This window comes from Cardiocondyla obscurior, linkage group LG28 (assembly GCF_019399895.1).
Source record: "Cardiocondyla obscurior isolate alpha-2009 linkage group LG28, Cobs3.1, whole genome shotgun sequence".
In the NCBI taxonomy this organism is placed as follows: Eukaryota; Metazoa; Arthropoda; class Insecta; order Hymenoptera; family Formicidae; genus Cardiocondyla; species Cardiocondyla obscurior.
In genome coordinates, this window is record NC_091891.1 from 256,124 (window position 1) to 279,687 (window position 23,564).

The 23,564-nt window shown below is 37.7% G+C and overlaps 3 protein-coding genes across 3 annotated transcripts; 1 reads left to right on the forward strand and 2 right to left on the reverse strand.

Annotated features, from left to right (window-relative positions):
• The first annotated feature begins 1,121 nt into the window (after positions 1-1,121).
• On the forward strand, positions 1,122-5,857 carry LOC139112345 (uncharacterized). Its single transcript, XM_070673319.1, has 4 exons — positions 1,122-1,485; positions 4,480-4,701; positions 4,817-5,407; positions 5,676-5,857. The coding sequence occupies exons 1-4, from the start codon at positions 1,122-1,124 to the stop codon at positions 5,855-5,857; spliced, it is 1,359 nt and encodes a 452-aa protein (XP_070529420.1).
• An 8,660-nt stretch (positions 5,858-14,517) lies between these two features.
• LOC139112346 (cilia- and flagella-associated protein 251-like) lies at positions 14,518-17,064 on the reverse strand. The gene is made up of 3 exons (XM_070673320.1): positions 16,439-17,064; positions 14,756-15,212; positions 14,518-14,526 (listed from the first exon to the last, which is right to left on the reverse strand). The coding sequence occupies exons 1-3, from the start codon at positions 17,062-17,064 to the stop codon at positions 14,518-14,520; spliced, it is 1,092 nt and encodes a 363-aa protein (XP_070529421.1).
• A 1,241-nt stretch (positions 17,065-18,305) lies between these two features.
• On the reverse strand, positions 18,306-18,923 carry LOC139112347 (uncharacterized protein PF3D7_1120000-like). Its single transcript, XM_070673321.1, has one exon. The coding sequence runs from the start codon at positions 18,921-18,923 to the stop codon at positions 18,306-18,308; it is 618 nt and encodes a 205-aa protein (XP_070529422.1).
• Positions 18,924-23,564: the final 4,641 nt, after the last annotated feature.

The following is a 23,564-nucleotide window of genomic DNA, read 5'->3' on the forward strand; positions in this document are numbered from 1 at the left end:
AACTAAGGGCGAAAGACTTAGAAGTTTAAAAAATAGAGAAGGGATGGGGCGCAAGTGCCCAATAATTGTAAAATAGGAAAAGTGGAGGAATAAGTTCAGCAAATAAAAGTTTTGAATTTCGGAAAAATGAAAATCCGCAATTGTAACCTCAGACATTAAATGGAATTGTTTTGAAGAAAGGCACGATCAACCTAGACGGTCGCATTGGAACGCTTTCAAAATCCACGAATATCACCTCACTGGTGTCATTGACGTTACGGAAGGAGTATATCTTGAGCAGCGAGCGGAGTTGTTCAAGATGCAGAAGGGTTTGACGGCGGAACGGGAAGTCGAAAGGACACAGAGAACTGTGATTTTCGCGCTCCCGCGGACGACTCTTTTTAAGGTGGACATACCAAAGTTTTCTGGACGGTATGAGGAGGCTGTTCTTTCGCGGTCTGTTTCAGACGCTTATCATGGACGACATTACTCTGGCCAACGTTACGAGGTTGCACTATCTCAAGGTCGACGTAAAGGGAGAAACCGCGTCCTTAATGAAGCGAATTCTTCACAACAGAAGAGAACTTTGCCAGAGCGTGGGACACCTTGTCAGATTCAACTGTAACCCTCGGGTGGATCCGACGACAACCGTCGTGGTGGACTACCTATGTGGCCAACCGGGTGTCAGAGATTCAACTCACTCTGCCAGAGACACATTGGCATCATGTGGCTGGCATAGAGAATCCCGCAGACAGTGCTTCCAGGGGCGTGTCTCCGTCCGAACTGGTGGGCTTGTCATTGTGGTGACAAGACCCTGCTTGGTTATCTGGTTGCACTAATATGGTAATCAATGATGAAGAAGTTGTGGCAGCTGAGGACCTTCCTGAGGCTCGGACCGCGACGCATGTTTCGGTCAGTATCCCGGATGCTGCGGAGCCTGAATGGATCAGCCGGTTTACTTCGCTTTCGCGACTGACGAGTTGTAGCCTGGTGTCTCAGCAGCAGACACGAAATTCTCAGCAGGGAAATGCGAAGTCCTTCGCTCCCAAATCAGCCTCTCGTCGGGGAGCGAAGGCTGCAGCTCGATTGACGAGACACTGATTGAGTTCTCGATCGCGGAGCTCACATTACCGATAGGAGATATGAGCAACGTAGCTGGTAGGTTATTTTTCTTCCAACAAAACTGGCTAACTATCACCAAGGATGCCTTCATTTTACATGTCATTTCGGGATATAAAATCCCCTTTTATCAATCCCTGCCACCGCGACCTTACTTGCAAGAACCGAAATTAACAGATTCAGGTCTCAAACTTTACACCAAAGAAATAGATTGGCTCTTGGCGAAGGGTGCCATTCAACAAGCAGTAGCCTCACCAAATCAGTTTCTTTCTTCATATTTTCTAATTGATAAAAAATCCGGCGATAAGAGATTCATCTTAAATTTAAAAGCTCTTAATCAATTTGTTTTTACTCCTTATTTCAAAATGAAGGATTTGAATACTGCTAGTAAAATGATATCCTTTAATTGTTTTATGGCAACCATCGACCTTGAGAATTCTTATTTATTAATTCCGGTTCATACTTCTGTTACGTCTCTGACTCCGCGTCTCTTTTTTTCGACATATTAAAATTTTAGTTAAGGGGAAGGTAGACCGTAGTCCATTGTAACAAAAAAAAGGAACTTCAGAGCCTTTCAGAAGATAATTCATAGGACGTCAACATATTCCGGGACAATTTGTTGCGTGAAAGCATAAAAAACATGCAACAAATTGTAAACGGGCGCCAACGAAAGTCAGACAAAGAATTTGTCTAGACATAATACAAAAAATCAAAACTTAAGGGGCTCATAAATATTTCAACTTTGATAACCTGTCCGTCACAGGAAAAGAAAAAATAACTTTTCTTAAAATTGTAATTGCGTATAGATCCTGAGCTTTAGAAAAACCAAGGGCGCGAGAGGCCCGTAATTACCGGAGTATGTGGTGCAGACAAAGGCAATAAAGTCAGGTAACCATACGTCATATGGAAGGTAAAAGTTTCCCCACCACCCCTCGATGGAAATGATAGTAAAATTCTGGAAGGCTCGGAAGGGATAACTCGTTGAAGCGGGGGTGCTTCGTAGGCATATTATTTTTTTAAAACCAATGGATTTCGGGAACTCCTCACCAAAATTTAGAAACTAAGGGCGAAAACTTAGAAGTTTAAGAAATAGAGAAGGGATGAGGTGCGAATGCCCAATAATTTTAAGATAGGAAAAGTGGAGGAACAAGCTCTGCAAATGAAAGATTAGAATTTCGGAAAATTCGGGAAGAGTCCTCCCCTTTTCCGAGCTTATAAAATCTTGTGCTTTGGCGGAGCACGCTCTCTTGCATCTCAGCTACAGCCAATACAGTTTATTTGAAATTGACGTGAGTGTCAGAGTGTGCAAGACGAACCATCTGGTATCGAAGAAGCAGTTAGAAGATCGCCTAAAAAGTAAGTCTCAACGTTTCAATATGTATCCCCGCGAAATTCGTTTCCACTAAATGTATTTTCCAAACCAATTGTTTTCTAAGTATAATCAAAGAGAGAAAGATATTTCCGAGTCGAGGTTCCGCGGTTTTGATTCTGTTCGGTTGTTCCTGTGATCTGTTAAATGTGTGAGAATGCCTGCTTCCGAATATTGGCCAGGATACGCTGTCGAATAACCAGCAATTTTCAGTGGTTTACGCCGCGAAATACTGTTGGAAGTTTGGCGACTGTCCACGGCTAAAGAATCGGCAAGCGATTCTCGCCAAAGATAGATTACGTGGATTCACTCATGGACGAGTCGAGGCCTTCGGAAATCGTCGGTGACGAATCTCCTTCGCTCCTTTCTTTGTTAAACCTTGCAAAATCTGTTGAATCAAATTAAAAATAAAATTATAAATTTTAGTGGAATCTTTTAATAAGAAAACTCTCAAGAAAAGCCGGGCGCGAAGGAATAAACAGATTAAAAATCTGAGGAAGCTGGTCCGCCGCTTCTTTATCCAGTACTTGCTCGCGGCGGCGCCAAGCGAAGAGGTATTCGTTTCTCCTGCGCGCAACGAAGAGAGACCGTGGTCTCCTCGGCCGGGCCCTCCGCCATCGTCGCCTATCCACAGAGACCTGGAGCCTTTATACGGATATATCCCGCAAGAGGAAATCTGAAGCATCCAACTCGAAAATTCGGCCGCTGATCTTAACCTCTTGAGCCAGTCCACGGAGCCGGGATCGGAACAATTCCGCCCCACGACTCCATCGTACACTCCGAATTCATCCCTCATCTCCGAACCACGTTTTCCCGGAGGTGAGCCACGAGCCTGTTCCTCTCCTCTCTCGCCGCCTTTTTTTCCGTTCGAACCTGAGGAAGCCGACTCTCTGGGCGAAGATGAATCCATCTCTCTCCCAGAAGTAGACTTCCCCGATCAACCTCCATCTCCCGTCACGAGTATCGAGGTTCTCGAGGAGCGTCCGGAACCAAGAGAGGTTAGAGACCTTCTCCTGGAGCTCCTCCGCAGGGCCTGTACTCCGTGGACAGATCCTGTCCCGGAAAGGGCCTTCTCCATCGGCCCTGACCACTTTGAGCCGGAAGAGATCAGGAGTCAGGCAGCTCGGTCTGCTCCTGATTCTCATTTCTTTATATACTATCCCGGGGTGGAATTTCCTTTCCTGGCCCCGATGTGACTCATAGATCTTGTGTTTCCAAAATCTACAGCGAGGATGGTGGAGATAGAAGAAGTCACATTAGATTAAATCATAATAACAAATACACACACACACTCATATACATATTGTAAATACTCTCTCGTCTTCCGAAATGCTAAATTTATACTTATTCATCCGGTTACACCCTTTTTCATATTATTTAGTTTTTACTGTAAAAACATTGACGTTATTTTTATATTTTAAACGATCCGATTAAATTTTCTAAATTGTCACTCTGTCATTTATCGATCAATTTTTATTTTGTAATTCAAATCGTTATACTTAGAATTAAAATTGTTATTTTTGCGTTATTGAAATCATGATTTAATTATTTTATTATTACCCTGAATTATCCTACTTAAGCGAACAATCACGCTTGGTTCTATCCTAGAGAATAAGGATTCATTTCCTTTCTCTAAAAAGGAACCACTTACCCGCTCAATCGGAATCCGAGATATTAAAATAAATAATCTGCGCGTAAAATTGTGAAGTTTCGAATCTCGAATCTCACGTAAATTCGGTGGTACGTCACTTTTCTATCTTACCGTCAAATTCCATTCCCGAGGATTCCTTCCAATTAATTAATTAAATAAAATTAACTTTCTTGACGTAACACTTCTCACCGCAAATATCTTCGCTTTTCTTTTCAGAATATTCTTTTCGAATTTTGTGCCTTGCCATTTGGCTTATCCTCCGCTCCTTTTGTATTTACAAAATTATTAAAACCTTTAGCCGCTACATTAAAGGGAAAAGGTTTTTTGTCCGTCATATACTTAGACGATTTTTTACTCGTAGGAGACTCTACATCGGAGTGCAACCAAAACGTGGAGGAAACTCTGCATCTACTTAATTATTTAGGATTCGGGATTCATCTGAATAAGTGCAATTTAAATCCAAGTCAGAAAATAAAATTTTTAGGTTTTATTTTAGATTCGTCAGATATGACTATATCGTTACCGGAAGAAAAAAGATTATCTATTCTTAACCAATTAGAAAAGTTTTCTGTAAAGCAATCTTGTAAGATTCGAGATTTCGCAAGCCTGATTGGTTCTTTAAACTCTATCAACCGCAGTCTTTTATGGGCAAATTTATATTAAAGATTTTGAAAGACAAAAATTTCTCGCGTGCATAGATGCTAACGATAACTATGATGCTAGAATGTGCCTCCATTCCTCACTTCAGCCCGATTTTTACTGGTGGTTGAATAAATTGCAATCACCTCCAATAACAAAATCTTTATTAAGGCTTACTTTTGATTACGAAATTTTTTCAGACGCCTCTTTAACAGGCTGGGGTGCGTCTATGGACGGAAAAAGGGTTCACGGTTGGTGGTCCACACAAGAAAAGGAGGAACACATAAATTTCTTAGAGTTAAAGGCGGTAGAATATGCCTTGAAATTCTTTGTACCCAACTTACGTTCGATTAATTTATTATTGAAAATTGATAACACTACTGCAATCGCGTACGTAAATAAAGGAGGCTGTTCACAGTTTCCAAAACACTCCGCCCTCGCTAAATCTATTTGGCAGTGGTGCGAAGCGCGAGAAATAGATCTTTTTGCTTCTTACATCAAATCATCCGACAATGTAATCGCAGACGCCGAGTCCAGACAAATTTCTTTGGACACAGAATGGGAGATTGCTTCCGCCTCTTTCTGGGAAATTACGAACGAATTTGGATCTTTTGATCTAGATCTTTTTGCGACACACAATAATGCAAAATGTAAAAAATTTGTATCGTGGTTCCCCGATCCATTTGCATACGCAATTGACGCATTTACATCAAATTGGGAAATTTTATTTTTCTATGCTTTTCCTCTGTTTGTTTTAATTACAAGAGTATTAAGGAAAATTATAGACGATAAAGCGGAGGGAGTCTTAGTGGTTCCAAATTGGCCAGCCCAGCCATGGTTCCCGCTTTATAATAAGTTACGCGTTTCTAGATCTATTTATTTTGAGCCTGAACCTAACCTTCTTTCTTCTCCGTTTAGGGATGTCCATCCATCCTGGCAAACAATTTCCCTGGTTGCAGAAAAATTGTCAGACAAGCCTTTTGCAAAAAAGGTTACCCAGAAGAAGCAATCGAGACAGCCTTAACATCGCTTTCGACGTCAACGTTACGTCAGTACTCAAAACCCATAAGATTATGGTGGCTCTTCTGTGCAGAGCATAGGCTGAATTGTTTCCAACCCAGTATATTGGACGCCCTTCGCTTCTTATCCTTACAGCTTGGCAATGTTGCTACTTACGGTACTCTCAACTCTTATCGTTCAGCATTATTCTTAATAACGGATATTAACCTAGAATCAGACTATAGAGTTAAACGCTTTTTTAAAAAAGTTTCAATATTGAAACCTTCAAAATCGAAATATGATCTAACATGGGACCCGAGCCCGGTCATCACATTTCTGACTACCTTATGGCCTCACAATGTTCTAAGTCTAGAACATCTTACAAAAAAGCTAGCAACATTGTTAATCTTAGCATCAATGCAACGTGTGCAAACTATATCTCTTATAAAACGCGTTAACATTATATTTCTACAAGACTTTGTTATTATTAAGATACCCGATCGCATTAAAACCTTAGACTTGAACCGTTCTCAGCCACTATTGAAATTCAAACATTTTGAAAATTAACCGACATTATCAATTGTTTTACTTTTGCGTTATTATTTAGAAAAGACTCAGAATTTGATGCCTCAACCTTCGATTTCTTTGTTTGTAACTTTTAATAAACCAGTACGTACGGCTTCTAGCCAAACGATCAGTAAATGGATAAAATCGACCCTATCAGACGCAGGTATAAATACCTCCATATTTACAACGCATTCGACCCGTCACGCTAATTCTTCAGCTGCGGCGATGGGAGGTATTTCAGTCGACGAGATCCGGAAGGCAGCAAGTTGGACATCAAATTCGGCAACCTGTGCAAAGTTTTATAATAGGCCGCTCATTTCAGAGAGTGATATTGCGGAAACAATTATTTTAAACCACTAAAGTACCATTTTATTTCATTTCATTTTATTTTATTTTACATATTAAATCGTAAGCGGCAATATTCGTTACATTACCGAACAAGAAACTAAAAATTTTTTCTTTAATTATACTTCATATATAAATTTTGTTTATTTTACACACACTGGATATTCTAATGTTTGAACAGTATAAAGTTATAATATTCTTATATATATATATATATATATATATATATATATATATATATATATATATATAAAATATAATATATATATATAAATATATATATAATATATATAATATATATATATATATAAAATATAATATATATATATATAAAATATATATATATATAAAAATCATAAATTTCTATTAACCTTGTCAAATTATTTCACTTTACAAGTGAAATTGCTCTTGCAAATCATTAGCTTTAAACAGCTACATATTATTCTACTCGGACAAAACGCAGAGCATAATTATATAATCAAACGAACTCCATGTGAAGTTCGATCATAATTATGCGATTACTTTCGTCCGAGTAGAGACTTTCCACCCAAATAAGATTGTCTCCCAAAGAATTTTACAAATTCTTCCCTAGGATTTGCAATAGCAGCTTTAAATAATGAAGTAACACCATGAAGCACACGCCGAGGAGGCTACCATGGTTACGGTTTTCCGTTTTTCTTTTGACGGAAACTTTAAAATCTGCTTGTTACAAGGGAGTAGTTGGCAGCGCTACTACATATTATTCTACTCGGACGAAAGCAATCGCATAATTATGATCAAACTTCACATGGAGTTCGTTTAATCATATAATAAACTATATTCTTTTCTTTAACAAATTCTGTCTCGGTGCATTCGGACCTACTTAATCGAATCCTGCATTCCCGACGAGCGCCCCGGGCTTGCTAGTCCGATATTCGATAAACGCGACGAAGTCAGGTCGTTTCAACTTTTCTATTCGTTCTTTGATTCCACTAGAAGTAAATTACGATAAAATCATTTACATGTGTTGTTACAGCTCGAGGAGTTGGGAGATGGTGGCGTGCATCTCAGCGATTTTGGGACCTCATTTAAGTTCTCCGAGTTTTGCGGTGTCTTGTTTCTCATGATTAGTGTTGCCGAGCAAATTGCTGCAATAAGTTGCTGATTAATTGGCAATTATCGGTAACATATGTTTCGAGCGACGCGTCATGAGTTGCTTGAGCCGTAGGAATCTTTTAGGAGCGGGTGCAGAGTACCAGAGCAGCGGGAGTAGTAGTCGTCCTCGAATATCTCACCTTGTCAATACTACTATTATTCTTGGAGTCAAGAAATAAGAACACTAAAAAAAATACGGAATAGGCGGAATTGCCAAATCAAGAATTAGCGGAAACTCATTAGACGGTTTTTCATTCCGTTCCTGTTCGCGGGAGCGCCAAGAGAAGAAGTCTTTTTGAAACCAACTCGCGAAGAGAACCGACCGTGGTCTCCGCGACCGCTTGCTCTTCCATCATCTCTCGAACACAAAGAACCGGAACCGCTTTACCTAATAGAATTATTTGACCACCGATCACCTTCGCCGATTCAATCCGATCAATCTACGATAGCCGGATCGGAGGAGTTCCGCCCCACATCTCCTTCGTGCTCTCTGAATTCATTTGTTATCTCTGACTCTCGTTATCTTGGAAATGAGTTTTTATCATACTCCTCTCCTCGTTCTCCATCTCCTCTTTCCTTTGCCAAACCCGAAAAGGTCGATTCTCTGGCGGAGAACAATTCCGTCTCTTTGCCGGATCTCGATTTTCCGTATCCTTCTTCATCCCCGTCTCGAGTATTGAGTTCATCGAGGAGATAGAAGAATCAAGAGAGATCTTTGATCTCTCTTTGAACTTCTGCGAAGAACTTGTACTCTGTAGACAAATCCTATCCCGGAAGGTATCTTTACCATTGACCCTGACCACTTCAATCTTGAAGAAATCAAAAGGCAGAACAGTCGCTCGCCTCCTAATGAACACTATATAATCTGGCACACAGGAGTGGACATTCCGTTCCTGGCTCCGATTAAATTGATCGATCAGGTATTTCCGATGTCCACGGTGAGAATCGTAGAGATTGAGGAGATTGTATTGGATTAATTACGTACACACACACACCCACACTCAGACAACACATTTATTCACGCGCTTAAATCTAGCTGTTAAAAATAATTTACTGTACACTGTGACGTGGCGGTTTTCGCTGCCTTACCGCAGCTCCCCGCGGCTGCAATAGGGCTCCACGACACCCGACGGACCGTCATGGTTAAGAGAGCGAGAGGTCGGTGAAACCTCCGGAGGTCGTTTTTGTACAAAAAGCATTGTTTAATTGTCTCGAATTCTATTTGTTGCTGTCGTATACCGTTGAGTTCTGCGTAAAATACTCAACCGGGTGGAGGGCGAGAGATCTTAAAACGCAGGCAGGGAAACGAGAGAAGGTGCAAGAGGACAAAGCTCCCCGAGATAACGACGGCGCGGGAGAAGTACTTGGGATGGAAGGTCACCCGTCCCAAGAGCACCGGGGAAGACCCACGACGAGAAAAAACCACACAAACACGTTTTGTTACCAGAATGCATCTGCAAGGGAATCGATGCAGAAGAGAATCTGAGAGCAGCCATCCGAAATTCGCCCCGATCGAATAGTTAATGATAGGGCCCCGTGAGAACAGCTGCGCTTGCGGAAAACTAGCGGCGACATCGCGCGCGAAAAAGCCGCGAAATCCGTGGGTAAGGATAAGCCGGGCCTTCTACCAAAATTTCGCGCGGTCCTCGCTCTCTTGCGTATTGGCGGGCTTCCCAAGCGGTTGATCTACGGTGATCGACCGCAGCGAGCGAAAACTAAGCGAGCGAAGTCGAGATCGAGAGCGAGCGAGCTACAGGGGGAGAGAGAGCGAGAGCGAGGACAAAGCAGAGACCCGGAGGGATAAATCTCGGTGAGGTCTTCTACCCGCGTTACTTATCTTGTATAGCCTTCATCTTCGCGAGGAGACGGACACGTGTACGGACGAAACCCAGCCACTTTGAGCGGGCACTCGAGCCCGGTAAAATTTGGTGAGACTCACCGCGGGGCGAGAGATTAGTGTTAGCAAGTGGCTGTCGACGGACGTCCGGATACGGTTGGCCGGGTCCCGCGGAGAACCGACATTGCCTTAATTGTTGCATATCGTTTATCGCGTCCCCGGAAGAGTAATCGTCCCCTCCCGTATGGAGAGAACTCGGCCGCGGCTGAGGTCGTTAATTAAAGCGAATAAGATCGGCAACGACAGGCGATAATTCGTGCGTGATTTTTACGTTGTCTGGTCGCATGCAGTCGCACGCCGCGTGTTCAGGAGGCGCATGACCGGTGCCAAAACATTTAGGAATGGCTTGCGACGCGATGGAAAACCCGATGGTGAAGAATCATTTGATATATGAAATACGTTCGAGTGATCGCCTAATTTGTTCTATCATTTCTTTTGTTAATTCCGCTCTAGTAATAAATTGTCCGTTTATTTTTGTTATTTGGTTCTCGCGTTACATTATTTTGTGCGGTCTGTTTTTCTGTTTGTTCGCAAATTCTGTCCGCCTAACCCCGCCTCTCTCCGCTCAGGTGAGCTTTCTCCTGCGCGTGACGGCTATTTGATTTTGGGAACCAGGAGATCTTGAATGAAATTTCACGTACAAAATCGGCACGGCGAGGCACGTGCCTGGCGCCCAACTTAACTTTAGCGTGAAGCAACCGTCTCGCGTCAGAACACGGCAGAAGATCTCCAACCTCTCCACCCCGAATCTCTTGTGTCACGGCAGAGCTCGGACCATAGATTCGCGCCCGACCTTTTTGATCACGGCTTTTCTCTATCCGAAGGAAAGAATCGTGACAGTAAATTACAGCAATAAATATTATCGATTGTGGCGACCGCTAATGCGCGCCACAAGCACCTGCCGAATGGCAGCCCGGCAAGCACGAAAAGCTGCGTAGTGCAAAAGCTCGCCTCTAAGAGGCACGGCTCTCTCGAGAGTCAAATCACTTTAAAGCTCCTATATAAGGCGGATGAATAAGATTGATATTTGCTTCCGCTAGCAGCAGTGATGTTAAATGGGACGGGTTTTCTCACGCATGCGCAGCCAGTAAAGCCTCAGTTCTGTACACGTTACAATAAAACCTGGTTTTTAAGTACCCATATGCGTTTTAACTAAAAATAATTAATTTTTTGAATAATATTATATATTTTGTACATAAGGAAAGGACGACATTAATAATTAATAAAACAGAATATATTGTTACGGCAGGGTTCTTTTCGAATTATTTTATTAAGAAAAGTTTTGAGAAAGAAAACAAAATATTTAATTTTAATTAAACAAGAATATAAAACTTTTATTTAATTCTGAACATAATATAAACTATTTATTTAATTGTGAACATAATATAAACTATTTTTTTGATTAAACAATTATGAGATGTTTATAATGTTAGAAGCCATTGTGACTTGTCTATAATGAAGATCTGAGCGCTGTTTTACTACCCCTTTTAGGTTTTTAAAAGATGGAGGCGGTTTTGTATCAATTTTTGGGGTCGGGGTTGAAGAGACCTTGATTTTTCTAAGAGGTGAGGCGGTTTAGTTCTTGATCTTGGAGGTGGAGGTACAGGCCTTCCTTTGGGGTCCGGAGAAATCGTTTTTTCTTTTTTCTCTTTAATGACAACTTTAAGAGGAAGTGGCTCTATACATAGGATCCTGGGAACTTGTTTTGGTTTGGGCAGATCCTCAATTCCGGCTGCTTTCGGGTTAAATACTCCCGTTGCTTCGAATTCCCGTCTTAATTTTCTAAAAAACTCCTGTCGCCCGCCTCTTTTAGATCTTCGCGTTCTTTTTTTCTTTTTGTTTCCGTTAGGCTTATTGCTATTTTGGAGTATTAATTTTTGAAATTGATTAATACATATATTTTTATCATGATTTAAATAAAATTATTAAATTAATAATCAGATTTGAAAGAGATTGGTTAAGGAGAGTTTGGTTGTTTGATAAATTGGTGTGGTCGGTTGCGAGTTATGGAGTAAAGATGGGGATGGCAGGAAAGAAATGAAATAAAAAGTATGCAAGAAAGATTTTTAAAATGGGTGTTTGGAGTTAAAAGATATGTGCCGGGCTACATAGTGAGAGAAGAATTGCAGAGGGAAAAGTTAAAAGGCATAATGGGTGGAAGAGCATGGGGATATGAGAAAAGGTTGGAGAGCGGTAAAGGAGGTACATTAGCAAAATGGTGTTGGGAAGAAATGAAAGAAAGAGCAAGAAATGGAAAGGTGGAAGGGAAATGGGAATTGGAAAGAAAGGAGTTTTTTGCAGGATTAGGGTGGGAAGTGGAGGAAGTAGAAGAAATGAGAAGGAGAGGTGAAATGAGGGGAGAGGAAATGGTAGAAAAACAAAAAAGTTTACAAAGAAAAGAGAGATGGAGGAAGATTGGAGACGCAAGATTTAATAAAATATATGGAAGAATAAAAGAGGAATGTTACTGCGAACACGAGAGCGCAAGTGCTGGGAAGCTTTTGGGCTATTATTAAAATAGAGATCTGATTGTTTTTTGTTCTTGCTTCTTGCAATGCAATTTATTTAGTTTTCAATTCACACAGTATGTGATACAGAATCCAAGCTGATTCGCGATGTTAGTCGTCGAACTAGCGTAGCGAGACTGACGCTGGGTCAGAAAAGTCGCAGGGATCTGCAGCAAGATCCTTTGTTCTTAACGTTATCTTCGGGGGTTTCCGACGATCGGGGAACCAGACAGCTCAATTTTCCTATGCGTTTGCTGTCGCCAGGCTCAAGATAGGGCACGCAATAAAAATTTAAAACGATTTCTTTGTTAACGAAATCCTACGCCGGGGATCTCGTATTAACGGCGCGTTGCGAAGGCGCCAGAAATATTATACTAAAATTTTATGTCTTTTTCCAACAGGGAAGAAATACCGAGTTGTATGAAAAAGGGGTGGAAGGAGGAAAGATGGAAAAGAATTGCAAAGTTTAGACTTGGGGATGATATGAGAGGAAATTTGTACTGGAGTGATGAGGAAGATAAGAAATGTAGAATTTGTAAAGGGAAAGAAGAGGCATGGGAGCATACATGGACACAATGTGTAAACTGGGGGGATGAAAGGGGATGGGAAGAAGCGATAGAAGATATCGTAAGTGAAGATGGGAAAGAGGAACCGTGGTTAAAAGTATTGAAAGAGGTAAGGGAAAGGGCGAGTATGTATGAAAGTAAAAATGATAAAAGTTTAAAAGTATGAAAGAAAAAGCACCGGAAGCGGAGGTTCTGGAATGAATGAGAAAAGTATAAATGATATAAGGATTGTTTCTCTCTCTCTCTCTCTCTCGTGCGATAAAGAATAAATTTAGTTATGTTTGTTTGTTGCATTTTGTAGTTTATGTAGTTTATGTTGTTGTTAATGTTTTAATTATAAGATTTGATTTGTTTGTAACCAGAGCGGAGGTCCGGGTGTAACCCGCAAGGGAAATAAACACCATATATATATATATATATAGTAAATTAATAATTGTAACAATTATGAAAATTGAAATTAATAATATTCGCGAAAATAACATAAAAATAATCGCAATTAATAATATTGTGACAAAGGTAATCGCAATATAAATAATAATATCGTAACAAAAATATTCGCATTGAAAATAATATTTACAACAGAAATATTCGCATCGGAAGTAATAGTATCCGTGATAAAGTTATTTGCAACAAAAATGATAGAATCTATAACAAGAGTAATCGCAATTGACAATTGTATTTTACCGTGATTCTAAGATTAAATGCTTTTTGGATAGAGTGCCCGCATTTCGCTCTACGGTGCGCGCAGAGCCTTAAGGATTGCTCCGCTTTACGCCTGGAGAAGGCACGCAGAAGCCAGGATGGGTATGCTCCATTGACGGGGGAGCGGAGTAGAAATGTGTGGTTCTAGCTTTGCCTTGGTTAGCGCGTCTAGATTTAGGGATATTCTGCTTAACGTTCAGAAAGCGCGCAGAAATTAAAAGCATTTTTTTGCTTGACGCCTGGGAAGCGCGCAGAAAAAGTAGGACTAGGATTGCTCCGCTTAACGTTTAGAAAGCGCGTAGGAGAAAAGATAAAGGATTCCGCTTAACGCCTTGGTAGGCGCGCAGAATTTAGAATTGTTCAGGATTTAGGTAATGGGTTTTTCCTACCTGGGTGATCCCTCCATGATCGCTTGTTAAGCGCTCTATGTGTGGTTTCACTCTTGCAAGAGCGGATGAGGAAGTGAAAATCAGCTCGCGATCAGCCTCCTTTTATACCCTCAAGTTGGGGGTGAAGGGTGAGGAAGGATCGAGGGAGGTTGCGTATAATTTTTCTTATTGGTCCGCGGTGTCATAGAAAGAGTAACGCGCAGTTCAGTCGGCCGCGAGTGTTCGTAAGGGTAGGATCGCGGGGGTTGCGTTCCCACTTAAAGGGCCGCCGCTCAGCGGCCGCCGGAGTCCCACCGCTTTTTTTTTTCAAGAGCCGATTTTCCGGGGGACGGAGCCCGGTCTTGTTGCTTCGTTTTGAGAGCTGATTTTCGGGGGACGGAGCCCGGATTCGCTGCTACATTAAAATTACTGTTTTATTATTTTATATTATTAATTTTATTATAATTTTTATTATTTTTTAAAAGAAAAAATTTTAAGTATGTAACAATATGTTTAAAATAAAATATTTTATTTGGCGGAATCTTGTACAGAATACCAACATTTGTTGCTAGGGTAAGGAAAATCGCCGAAAACCTTACCAGTATTCATAAAAAAAAACGTCTATAATAATTATAATATTTATTTACCTTAGCTATTGCCAAGAAGGGGATTTGGTTATACAAGCTAAAACCATGCACACATATCACACTCATACATATACTCTAACAATTACTATTATTTATTCTATACAATTTTAATTTAATACCGTAATCTATCTACATTATATTCTATCACAGCCTTTCTTAGTCTTCATCTAAATTTATTTATAAACTAAAAGTCAATCAGTCTATTATTTCTTCAACTTTCCCTCCTTTATCTTTCTTATTTTCTCTTTCTCTTTCCAAAAATTTACCAATACCTTGCATTTATCCTTATCTAGTTTCCCATTCCAGAATCTATCCATTCTTTTCTCCTCTCTTTTTTCTAATTCTCGAAACCATTCTTTTGTTATCTCACATCCCTTAATAAAATGATCCCAGTCATCATCTCCTTTATTACAAAACGTACATATCCTCTCCTTTTCCTCTAACCAATATGTATTCTTTTCTTCTATATTTCCGCATCTTACTCCAATTAAAGCTCTGACTCCTTCTCCATTATTTATCTTATTCAGTTCCTCCATCCTCATATATTCTGGAATTCCGTCCTCATACATGTATTTCTTATATTTAACATTATATCTTGCCTTATCAATTCTGTTGCCTTCTATTTGACCCTGTATTATCTCTCTTTCTCTCTGCTTTACCTCTTCTATAATATTTAAATTTTCCCTTTCTATACTGTCTATTAAAGCTTTACCCCATCCATTTCTGTTAAAAAATTTTTCTCTCTCCTATCCATATAAATTCTTCCACTCATCTTTTCTTTTTTCTTGCCAACATATTTTCACCCATCTTTTTTTCTCCATATCCTTTATTTTCTTCTCATACTTTATCGCTCTTATTCCCCACTCAATTCTTAACTTTACTAATCCTACTTCCTTTCTTATAATATATCTTGGAGTACAAAAATTTATTTTAAACATCCATCTTACATAATCCGTCATAATTTTTTCTTATTCTTTCCTTTCTTCCCATCCCCATAATTCCACTCTATACTCCATGACACTCTTCATTAAATAATTAAATAAAGTCCATCTTCTTTTAAAATTATCTTTACAAATCCTCTCTCCTAAGCCCCAAATCTTATTTACTGCAATTCTACCTTTACTTTTTAAATCTTGTATGTGGTCTTTATAATTGCTTTTTCTATTAAATATAAAACCTAAATACTTAAATCTATTAATCTCTTCTATTGTTTTTTCTTCTTATCTCCATTTTTCTACTTTTTCTTTTCTTTCTTTATTAAACACAACAACCTTTGATTTTTTGGTATTCAAAATTAACTTCCTTTCTTTCTAAAACCTTTTTACCGTACATAACATATCCTTAAGGGCCTCTCTATTTTTTGCTAACATAACAATATCATCCGCGTATGCTAAAGTCCAAATTCTTTCCTTTCCTAGTTTAATTCCCCCTATTCCTCTCTTTTTTAACCATTCATCCATATCCGCAATATATAAGCTAAATAGAAGTGGACTCCGAATACACCCCTGTTTTACTCCTTTCTTCATCATCAAAGCATTTGATAGCCCTTCTCTTTTTCTTATTGTAGATGATGTTTCTTTATATATATCTTCCAATCTTCTGATGATGTCTTCCTCTACTCCTTTTTTTCTTAATATTTTCCATAAAATATCTCTCTCCACATTATCAAAAACCGCTTTTAAATTAATAAAGATTGCAAATATCTTCTTGTCTTGTTTCCTCCCTTTTCTTTGTATTAAGTGATTCAACACAAAGATATTATCCATCGTGCTTCTTCCTTTTTTAAAACCACTTTGACTTTCTGGAAGAAGTCTCAACCTTTCTACTTCTTTCAGTAATCTTTTTTGAAGAAGTTCTACATATACTTTATACGCTGTACATAACAATGAAATTCCTCTGTAATTTTCAGTTTTTTCTTTGTCCCTTTTCTTGTATATAGGAACAATTACACTGTTTTTCCAGTCTTTTGGCAGTACTTCATTCCATACTTTTTTATAATTTCCACTAGTCCCTCTGCTGTCGCCTTTCCTTCATACATCCACGCCTCCATCGGAATCTCATCAATACCAGCTGCCTTCTTCTTTTTCATTTTCCATACAATTTGCATTATTTCTTCTTTCTTCAACTCTTCTTTTCCATTTTCCTTTTCTTCTCTTCCTCTTCCTGCCTTTATTTTATATCTTTTCTTCCCTTTTTGATCTTCCTTTTTATTCTGCTCTACCATTTTCTTCCCATCCAGAAGCCTCGCAAAATACTCCTCCCATTCCTCCTTTTTTATATCATTTAATACATCTTCTCTCTTCCTTCTCTTTTTATTAATAAAGTTCCACATATTCTTCCCATTTTTCAACGATTTAAGTTCCTCTTCTTTCTCCTTCCTTTTTCTTTCTCTACATTTTTCCATAAAAGATCTCCATTTTTTATGTTCCTTAATATATGTTTCTTTTTGTCCCAGACCTTTCTTCCATCTTCTTAAACATCTATATGTCTTTCTCTTCTTTTTTGTGCACTCCTTATTCCACCAATCCTTGTGTCCTAATTTCCTTTCCTTTATTTTATATTTTTTTTTTTTCATGGCTCCTATAACCAGCTGTTTTAACTCCTCTCATTTCTCTTTAATTGTAATACCTCTTCTTACTTCATTCCACTCCATATTTGTTTTCTTTCTGTACTCTTTAATCGCCTCTTCATCCCAGCAAATCTTGAATTTTTCTTCTTCCCTCCTTACATCCTCCTTCTTTTCCAATTCGTCCTCTTCATTCTTTATTTCCAGTTTCAACTCCAGAGGCATATGATCCAAATCCACTCTGCTCACAATTCTAAAGTTGCTTACACATTCATATTCATTCTCGTTTACAATTACATAATCAATTACCGAACATCTATTCTTACTCACATACGTATATTCCCCAAACTTGTCTCCTTTTGTATTTCTATTTAAAATATATCCTCCTATATCCCCCACCATTTTTAAAAATTTCTTCCCATTACCATTAATTCTTTTATCCTTACTTTCTCTTCCATCTTCCCAATCTTTTTCTTCTATACTATTCATTTTTTCTCCTGTCCTTGCATTAAAGTCACCACCAATTACAATATTCTCCTCTCTATTTTTCTCTACAATATTTCTAATTACCTCCTCGTAAAATTTACAATCAACATTATTGTACACCGAAACTATAATTAATCTATTTTCCTTTTTGTTTTTATCCTTACCTAAATTTAATTTACTAGTTATCACACCCTCCCCTTTTTCTCTAAACACTACCTCCCCTGTATTTATCCAATCTTTTTTAATTCCAACTAGAAAACCTCCCTTCGCCCTTCCTCTTTTTTTATCCCTCACCGCACTTTTAAATTCCCAAACATGTGTCCTCTCTAATTTTTTCTTAATAATACTCCATCCTTTCTCCTCCAACCATGTCTCACTCAAACTAATATAATCCATTCTTTTTATAAAGTTCCAGAATTCCTCGTTTTTTTTTTCTAATCCCATAACATTCCAAAATAATATTTTTTTTTTATCACCTTACTTTCTTTTTCTATTTTACCCTTCATATTCCTCTCTCTCCCTCCACTCCTTCCTTCTTGGCATCCTCTTAGTTTACCGACTCCTCTCTATCCTTTCCTCTTTTCTCTCCCTCCTCTTCATTTCTCCTGATCTCTTTTCCCTTCCTGTCTTCTTTTTTTTTTTATTTCTTCCTCCTTTCTCTCCATTTCTCTCTCTATTTCCTCCCATCTTATCCATCTTCTCTCTACTTGCACTTTTCCAAATCCTCTTTTGATATCTTTTCCTTTCTTTCTTTCTTCTTTCACTCATCTATTCAACTTCTCTTGTCTTTTCCTATCTTCCCATGATAGATCGTTATTAATAAAAATACTTCCTCCTTTTAGTTTACTTTTCCTTATCATAACTTCCCTCTTTTCCTCACTGCTCTCCAGATTTACCACTACCACTTTCCCATTTCTCCTTACAGCCTTGATCCTTACTTCAATTCCTAACTTCTTTTTTAAAAAACCCTTCACCTCTTCCAGTTCGATCCTACCTTCCTCTCTCCATCCTTTAATAATTATATTATTTTTTCTCTCCTCTTTTTCTCTTTCTACACTTATACTTCTTTTTATTATTTTTTCTATTACTTCTTTACTCATTTTACTTTTAACACTCCAGTCACTCTCTACGCTCTTTCTACTTATGTCAGACTTTCCACTTTTTCTTGATTTTATGCTTCCTTTACTCCATCCACTCCTCTTACTTCTTTCACTATCCTCCTCGTTCTTTTCCTCATTCTCTCTATTCATCATCCTTCTCATAGTTTCCTCAGTACATATCAATCTGTCTTCCATTCTTTTTTGCTTTTCCTCTATTCTTTTTATCCTTGCTTCCATTTCTTCTTTCCAACCCTTGAATTCCAGTTCTATTTCCTTCTTCATCTCTAATACTGCCTCACTAATCCATGTTCTAACCTCATATTTTTCTTCTTCTCTAAAACTTACTTTTTTGTCCGCACCACTTCTCAACGTCAATTATCTCATCCCGCTTTCCCCTGCCTCTTTTCTCTCTTTCCCTCCTTTTTTTCTTTATACATTTTACTTAACTTTATTTGCACAACTCCCGTCAAAAACCTCTCTTATCCGCACTTTCCTCGTGCCTCCCTAACCTCCAAAAATTCCTCCGCTCTTTATCCTTACTTTTCTCCTTTCCTATACCTTCCGCCGCCTTACCTTTATTTTCCCTCTTTCTCCTCCGCTTACACCTTTTAATTACCTACTTTCCTTCCCTCTACTTATACTTAATTAATCGCAATCTATCTACACACTCTCACTCTACAAAACACGCGTGCACCACTACTCACTCCGCCTAACCAAGCCCTCGTCTATAATAATTATAACATAAATTTAATTTTAATCTTTTAAAATACAAAAAAAAACAAAATAATAAACTATTATTAATAAATCAAAAATATGCACTTTAATATATTATAAATAATCTCTTTAAAATTTAGTTACTCTAAAACACTTTAAAAAATATTATTGCACAAAGAAATAATTACAATGTAATAACTAAACTGACTAGAAGAATTGTGGCTAGGTATAGGATTTTACGCAAAATAAAAATTAAAATTAAAGCAAAATTATTCAGCCTCATCAGATGTGCTATCGTATAAATTATGTGAATTATGCAGTTCTAGATGCCTATGCTCAATTTCAAAATTAGTACAATTAATACCGTCCGCTTAAAAGCTTGACCGAACTACACAAAGAGTAGAAATATTATCATTAGTTAACCGATTTCGCTTTTTACATTTAATATCCGTTACCATTGAAAAAATTCGTTCGGTCTCGATATTTAAGTGAGGCAAAAAAAGAATGATTTTTACTAACAATTTTAAATTTTGAAAAGTCTTTTCTTTGTTAAAATTTGTATAATCTAATATTTTCTTCCACATAATACCTATTTCTAAAGTTTCTAATTCTTTTTTTTGTTCACTATCAAAAATTGAAGGTAGAATTCGCCATTCAAAAGCTAATTTAGAAGTATCTATATCTATTCTAATATCATGGCAATATCTGTTAAATCTTTCTATTTTGTTCTACCTTCATTATATAAAGCAATTTTTTGATCTAAAAACATTAACGATTGAAAAATAAAATCTTTATACGGTAAACGTTTAAGCATTTCTAGAACTGCAATTTTATAAAAATTTAGACAAACTAACTTAAAATTTACTCTACATTTATGTGATAATAATTCTAAAAACTTCTCACATTCCGGTCCTACATATACGTGTTCTAAATTTAAAATTTGTTCATTATTATTAATATTAATATTTTCAATATTATTTAATGCCTCTATGGTCTTAAAATTCTGAGCCAATTAATGAATCAATTGTCGGCTGCTTACATATAATTTATGTATTCAAATTTTTCGCGATTGAAACAATCCATTAAAATTATTTAAAAAATTTAACATGTATTTTAAAAATAAAAAATAGGCTTTAATTGTATTATTATTTAATGAACTTAAAATAACGTCTGCCGATTGAAGTTTATCCTCTACTACTGATAGTATAAAATAATTTTTTTTAACGTCCCAATTTTCTAAAACTCTTAAAACGCATTGATGTAATACGAGCCATTTAGTTCCCGATAATTTTAACAACTTGTTTCTTTCCACTTCGAAGAAATCTTGGAAGTTTTATAAAATTGCCGTTCTTTTTGCACTCCCGGAAATATAAGAATATATATTCCAAATTAAATTTTCACACGATGATCTTACCAGTTGACAAGCTTTACTAGTTACTAAAGCAGAAGAGTGACATATGCAATTTAAAACAAATTAAGAACTTCTAATTTTAAATTTTGCGCAAAAGAATTATTACATCCCGTCATTACCGATGCGTTATCACAAGCTAACTCAATATTTGAAGTAGGAATTTCTTTTTTGGTTAAAAAATCTTTAAAAGTTTTAAAAAGTTTATTGGCCGAACAATCTCTTGCATCTGAACTTACTAATTCTAATAATTAAGTAATAACTTGGCTATTGCCAGGCGAAACGTATTTTGCAAGAACACACATTAATTTTGAATCGGATATATTGATGTTTTCGTCAATTAAAATCTATAATTTGCAAAACTGTAGATTATTAATTAGTTTTTCTACTTCGCGTTTGGCTATAATGTGTGGGTGTAGATTTACCCGCACCCCGGCAGATGACGGGACCTGCATCACCTGCAACCGACCGTCTTTGCAAGCAGCTAATCGTGCCGTGCACAATCTTCCCTTTAGTCTTCCTTACCTAGCAACAGCCTGGCTTGGCAACAGGAGCTTCTAGAAGCCTTTCGTCAGCTTCCGCTAACGCAGCATTGCATCATCTCCTGGATGATGCACCGGGAAATCCCGTCTTATAGACAAAAGGGCTGATAACATAACAAAGAGACTTCCTTTGTACTTTTCTGCTGGCGACGCAACGGAGTGTCAGTTCAGCACCAGAAGTTGTCCCTCTCGCACGCGACTTAGTTTATATCGAGTCTCGCTCATTACTACTTTATTTTCTGTAATCTTTACTTTGTACTTTAATTTTCAATTATATTTTATAATTATGCTACTTGGGTTCTTCACTTTCTACCTACGCGTTTCCTCTTCCCGCGAGTTTGTGAAAGCCTAAAAATGTGTCTAACAATTTTATTACATTTATTTCGACCGAGTTTGAGATCTTGAATGACTTTCGATTCCAAGCAAATATCCTTCAATAGTGGAATTAAGTGATCGGCAGAACTAAAAGCAGTATTATGTTCCGCGAAAAAAGCAGTTAATTTAATTTCGGCTTGTTTAACTTTATCTTTATGATTTAACTCTACTTTATCATTGGGACTTTCACTATGAATTTTGTTATTGAAATTAATATTAATTATATGTTTGATCGTTTGTGAGTGTTGTACTAAATCAGATTTACTACATCTAATGAGCTTGTTACATGCAGTGCATAATGCTTTATTTTCTAGATGGTAAAGAGCCAACCATCCTTTAAAAATATTTTTATTTAGCCACAAATATTGAAATTCTCTAATTCTACGTTTCTTAATTGCTCCTTTTTTGCTTGAGGCCATATTAAAAATAGATAATTTATTCTTACTTTAACCAAAATTACGTTGCCTACCAAAAACTCATTACCGCATTTATCGCCAACAGTGTTTAGCAAGCTCGGCATTGGCGAGCTAGCAGGCTCGGCGATTGGCGAGCTCGACATTTGTCTGCTCGTTGATTGGAAGAATGTGTTTGGCGGGATTACATTTAGCAACATGTGTAAGAACTTGAGGTTAATATAAATATTCATTTATTTTTTATATAATTTAAATGTAGTGTTACGTCCTTAAACTTCACATTTTTTTTTTTCCGACACATGTTCGATAAAATAGATAAGGAGAAGTAAACCGTGTCTACTTGGTGCCGAGAGAGAGAACTTCAAAGCTTCCAGAAAAATAATTTTACTACCCGAAAGATCCTTTATCGCCAGATGCCTAAATAAAAAAAGTGAAACTTATAACCATTGTGCAACAGATACCGACGGAAGACTAAACCATACACCTTGTCAAAATATAAAAAATCATTAAACTTAAAAGGTCCAGAAATATTTCAAATCAATATCAAATGTCTGGTGGTAAGTAAAAAGAGATTTCTAAAAGAAAAATATTTTTTAAAATCGCAGTTGCACCGTGGATCCGAGACATTAGAAAAAACAAGGGCGCGAGAGTCCTGCAATCGCAAGAATACGATACACGGTCGGAAGCTATAAAATTCAGGCAACAAACGTGACCCCCCGATAGCAAAAAAGGATCTTTTAACTGTTACGTCTTCGACTTCGCGTCTTTTTTTTTCGACACATATTAGAAAATGTAGTTAAGGGGAAGGTAGACCGTAGTCCATTGTAATACAAAAGAAAAACTTCAGAACCTTCCAGAAAGACAATTCATAACACTAACATATTTCGGTACAAGTTGTTGCGTGAAAGCATAAAACACATGCAACAAATTGTAAACGGGCGCCAACAAAAACCAGACAAAAGGAATTTGTCTGGACACAACAAAAAAATCAAAACCTAAAGGCTCAAAAATATTTCAACTCTGATAGCCTGTCCATCACAGGAAAAGAAAAAATAACTTTCTCTTAAAAATGTAATTGCACATAGATTCTGAGCCTTAGAAAAACCAAGGGCGCGAGAGGCCCGTAATTACCGGAGTATGTGGTGCAGACGAAAGCAATAAAATCAGGTAACACAATGCGTTGTACGGATGGTAGAAGTTTTCGCACCATCTCTCTAAAAATGATAATAAAATTCTGGAAGGCTCGGAAGGGATAACTCTTTGAAGCGGGGGTATTTTGTAGATATTTTATTCCTAAAAACATCAGTAGTTACGTTTGTCCCTTTCCATTCTCCAAAATTTACCTGCTTTCAGCCCATCTCCTTGGCTTCCCATGAGCAATGATTATCCTTTCTTAATATTTCCATTCTTGACGTAACAGTAAAATTACGGAATTTTAATTTACATTGGCTCTTTATTATAAAAAAAATAT

Bases quoted from the DNA above. Each gene is read 5' to 3' on its own strand.
- LOC139112345 (XM_070673319.1), top strand. From the start codon at position 1,122: ATGAGCAACGTAGCTGGTAGGTTATTTTTCTTCCAACAAAACTGGCTA. The intron at 1,486-4,479 runs GTAAAATGATAT...TTTTACTCGTAG, and splicing joins GAAGGATTTGAATACTGCTA to GAGACTCTACATCGGAGTGC. The intron at 5,408-5,675 runs GTAAAAAATTTG...TTCTCCGTTTAG, and splicing joins GACACACAATAATGCAAAAT to GGATGTCCATCCATCCTGGC.
- LOC139112346 (XM_070673320.1), bottom strand. From the start codon at position 17,064: ATGAAAAAAAAAAAATATAAAATAAAGGAAAGGAAATTAGGACACAAG. The intron at 15,213-16,438 runs GTAATTGTTCCT...ATTTTTTAACAG, and splicing joins CAAAAGACTGGAAAAACAGT to AAATGGATGGGGTAAAGCTT.
- LOC139112347 (XM_070673321.1), bottom strand. From the start codon at position 18,923: ATGAAGAAGGAAATAGAACTGGAATTCAAGGGTTGGAAAGAAGAAATG.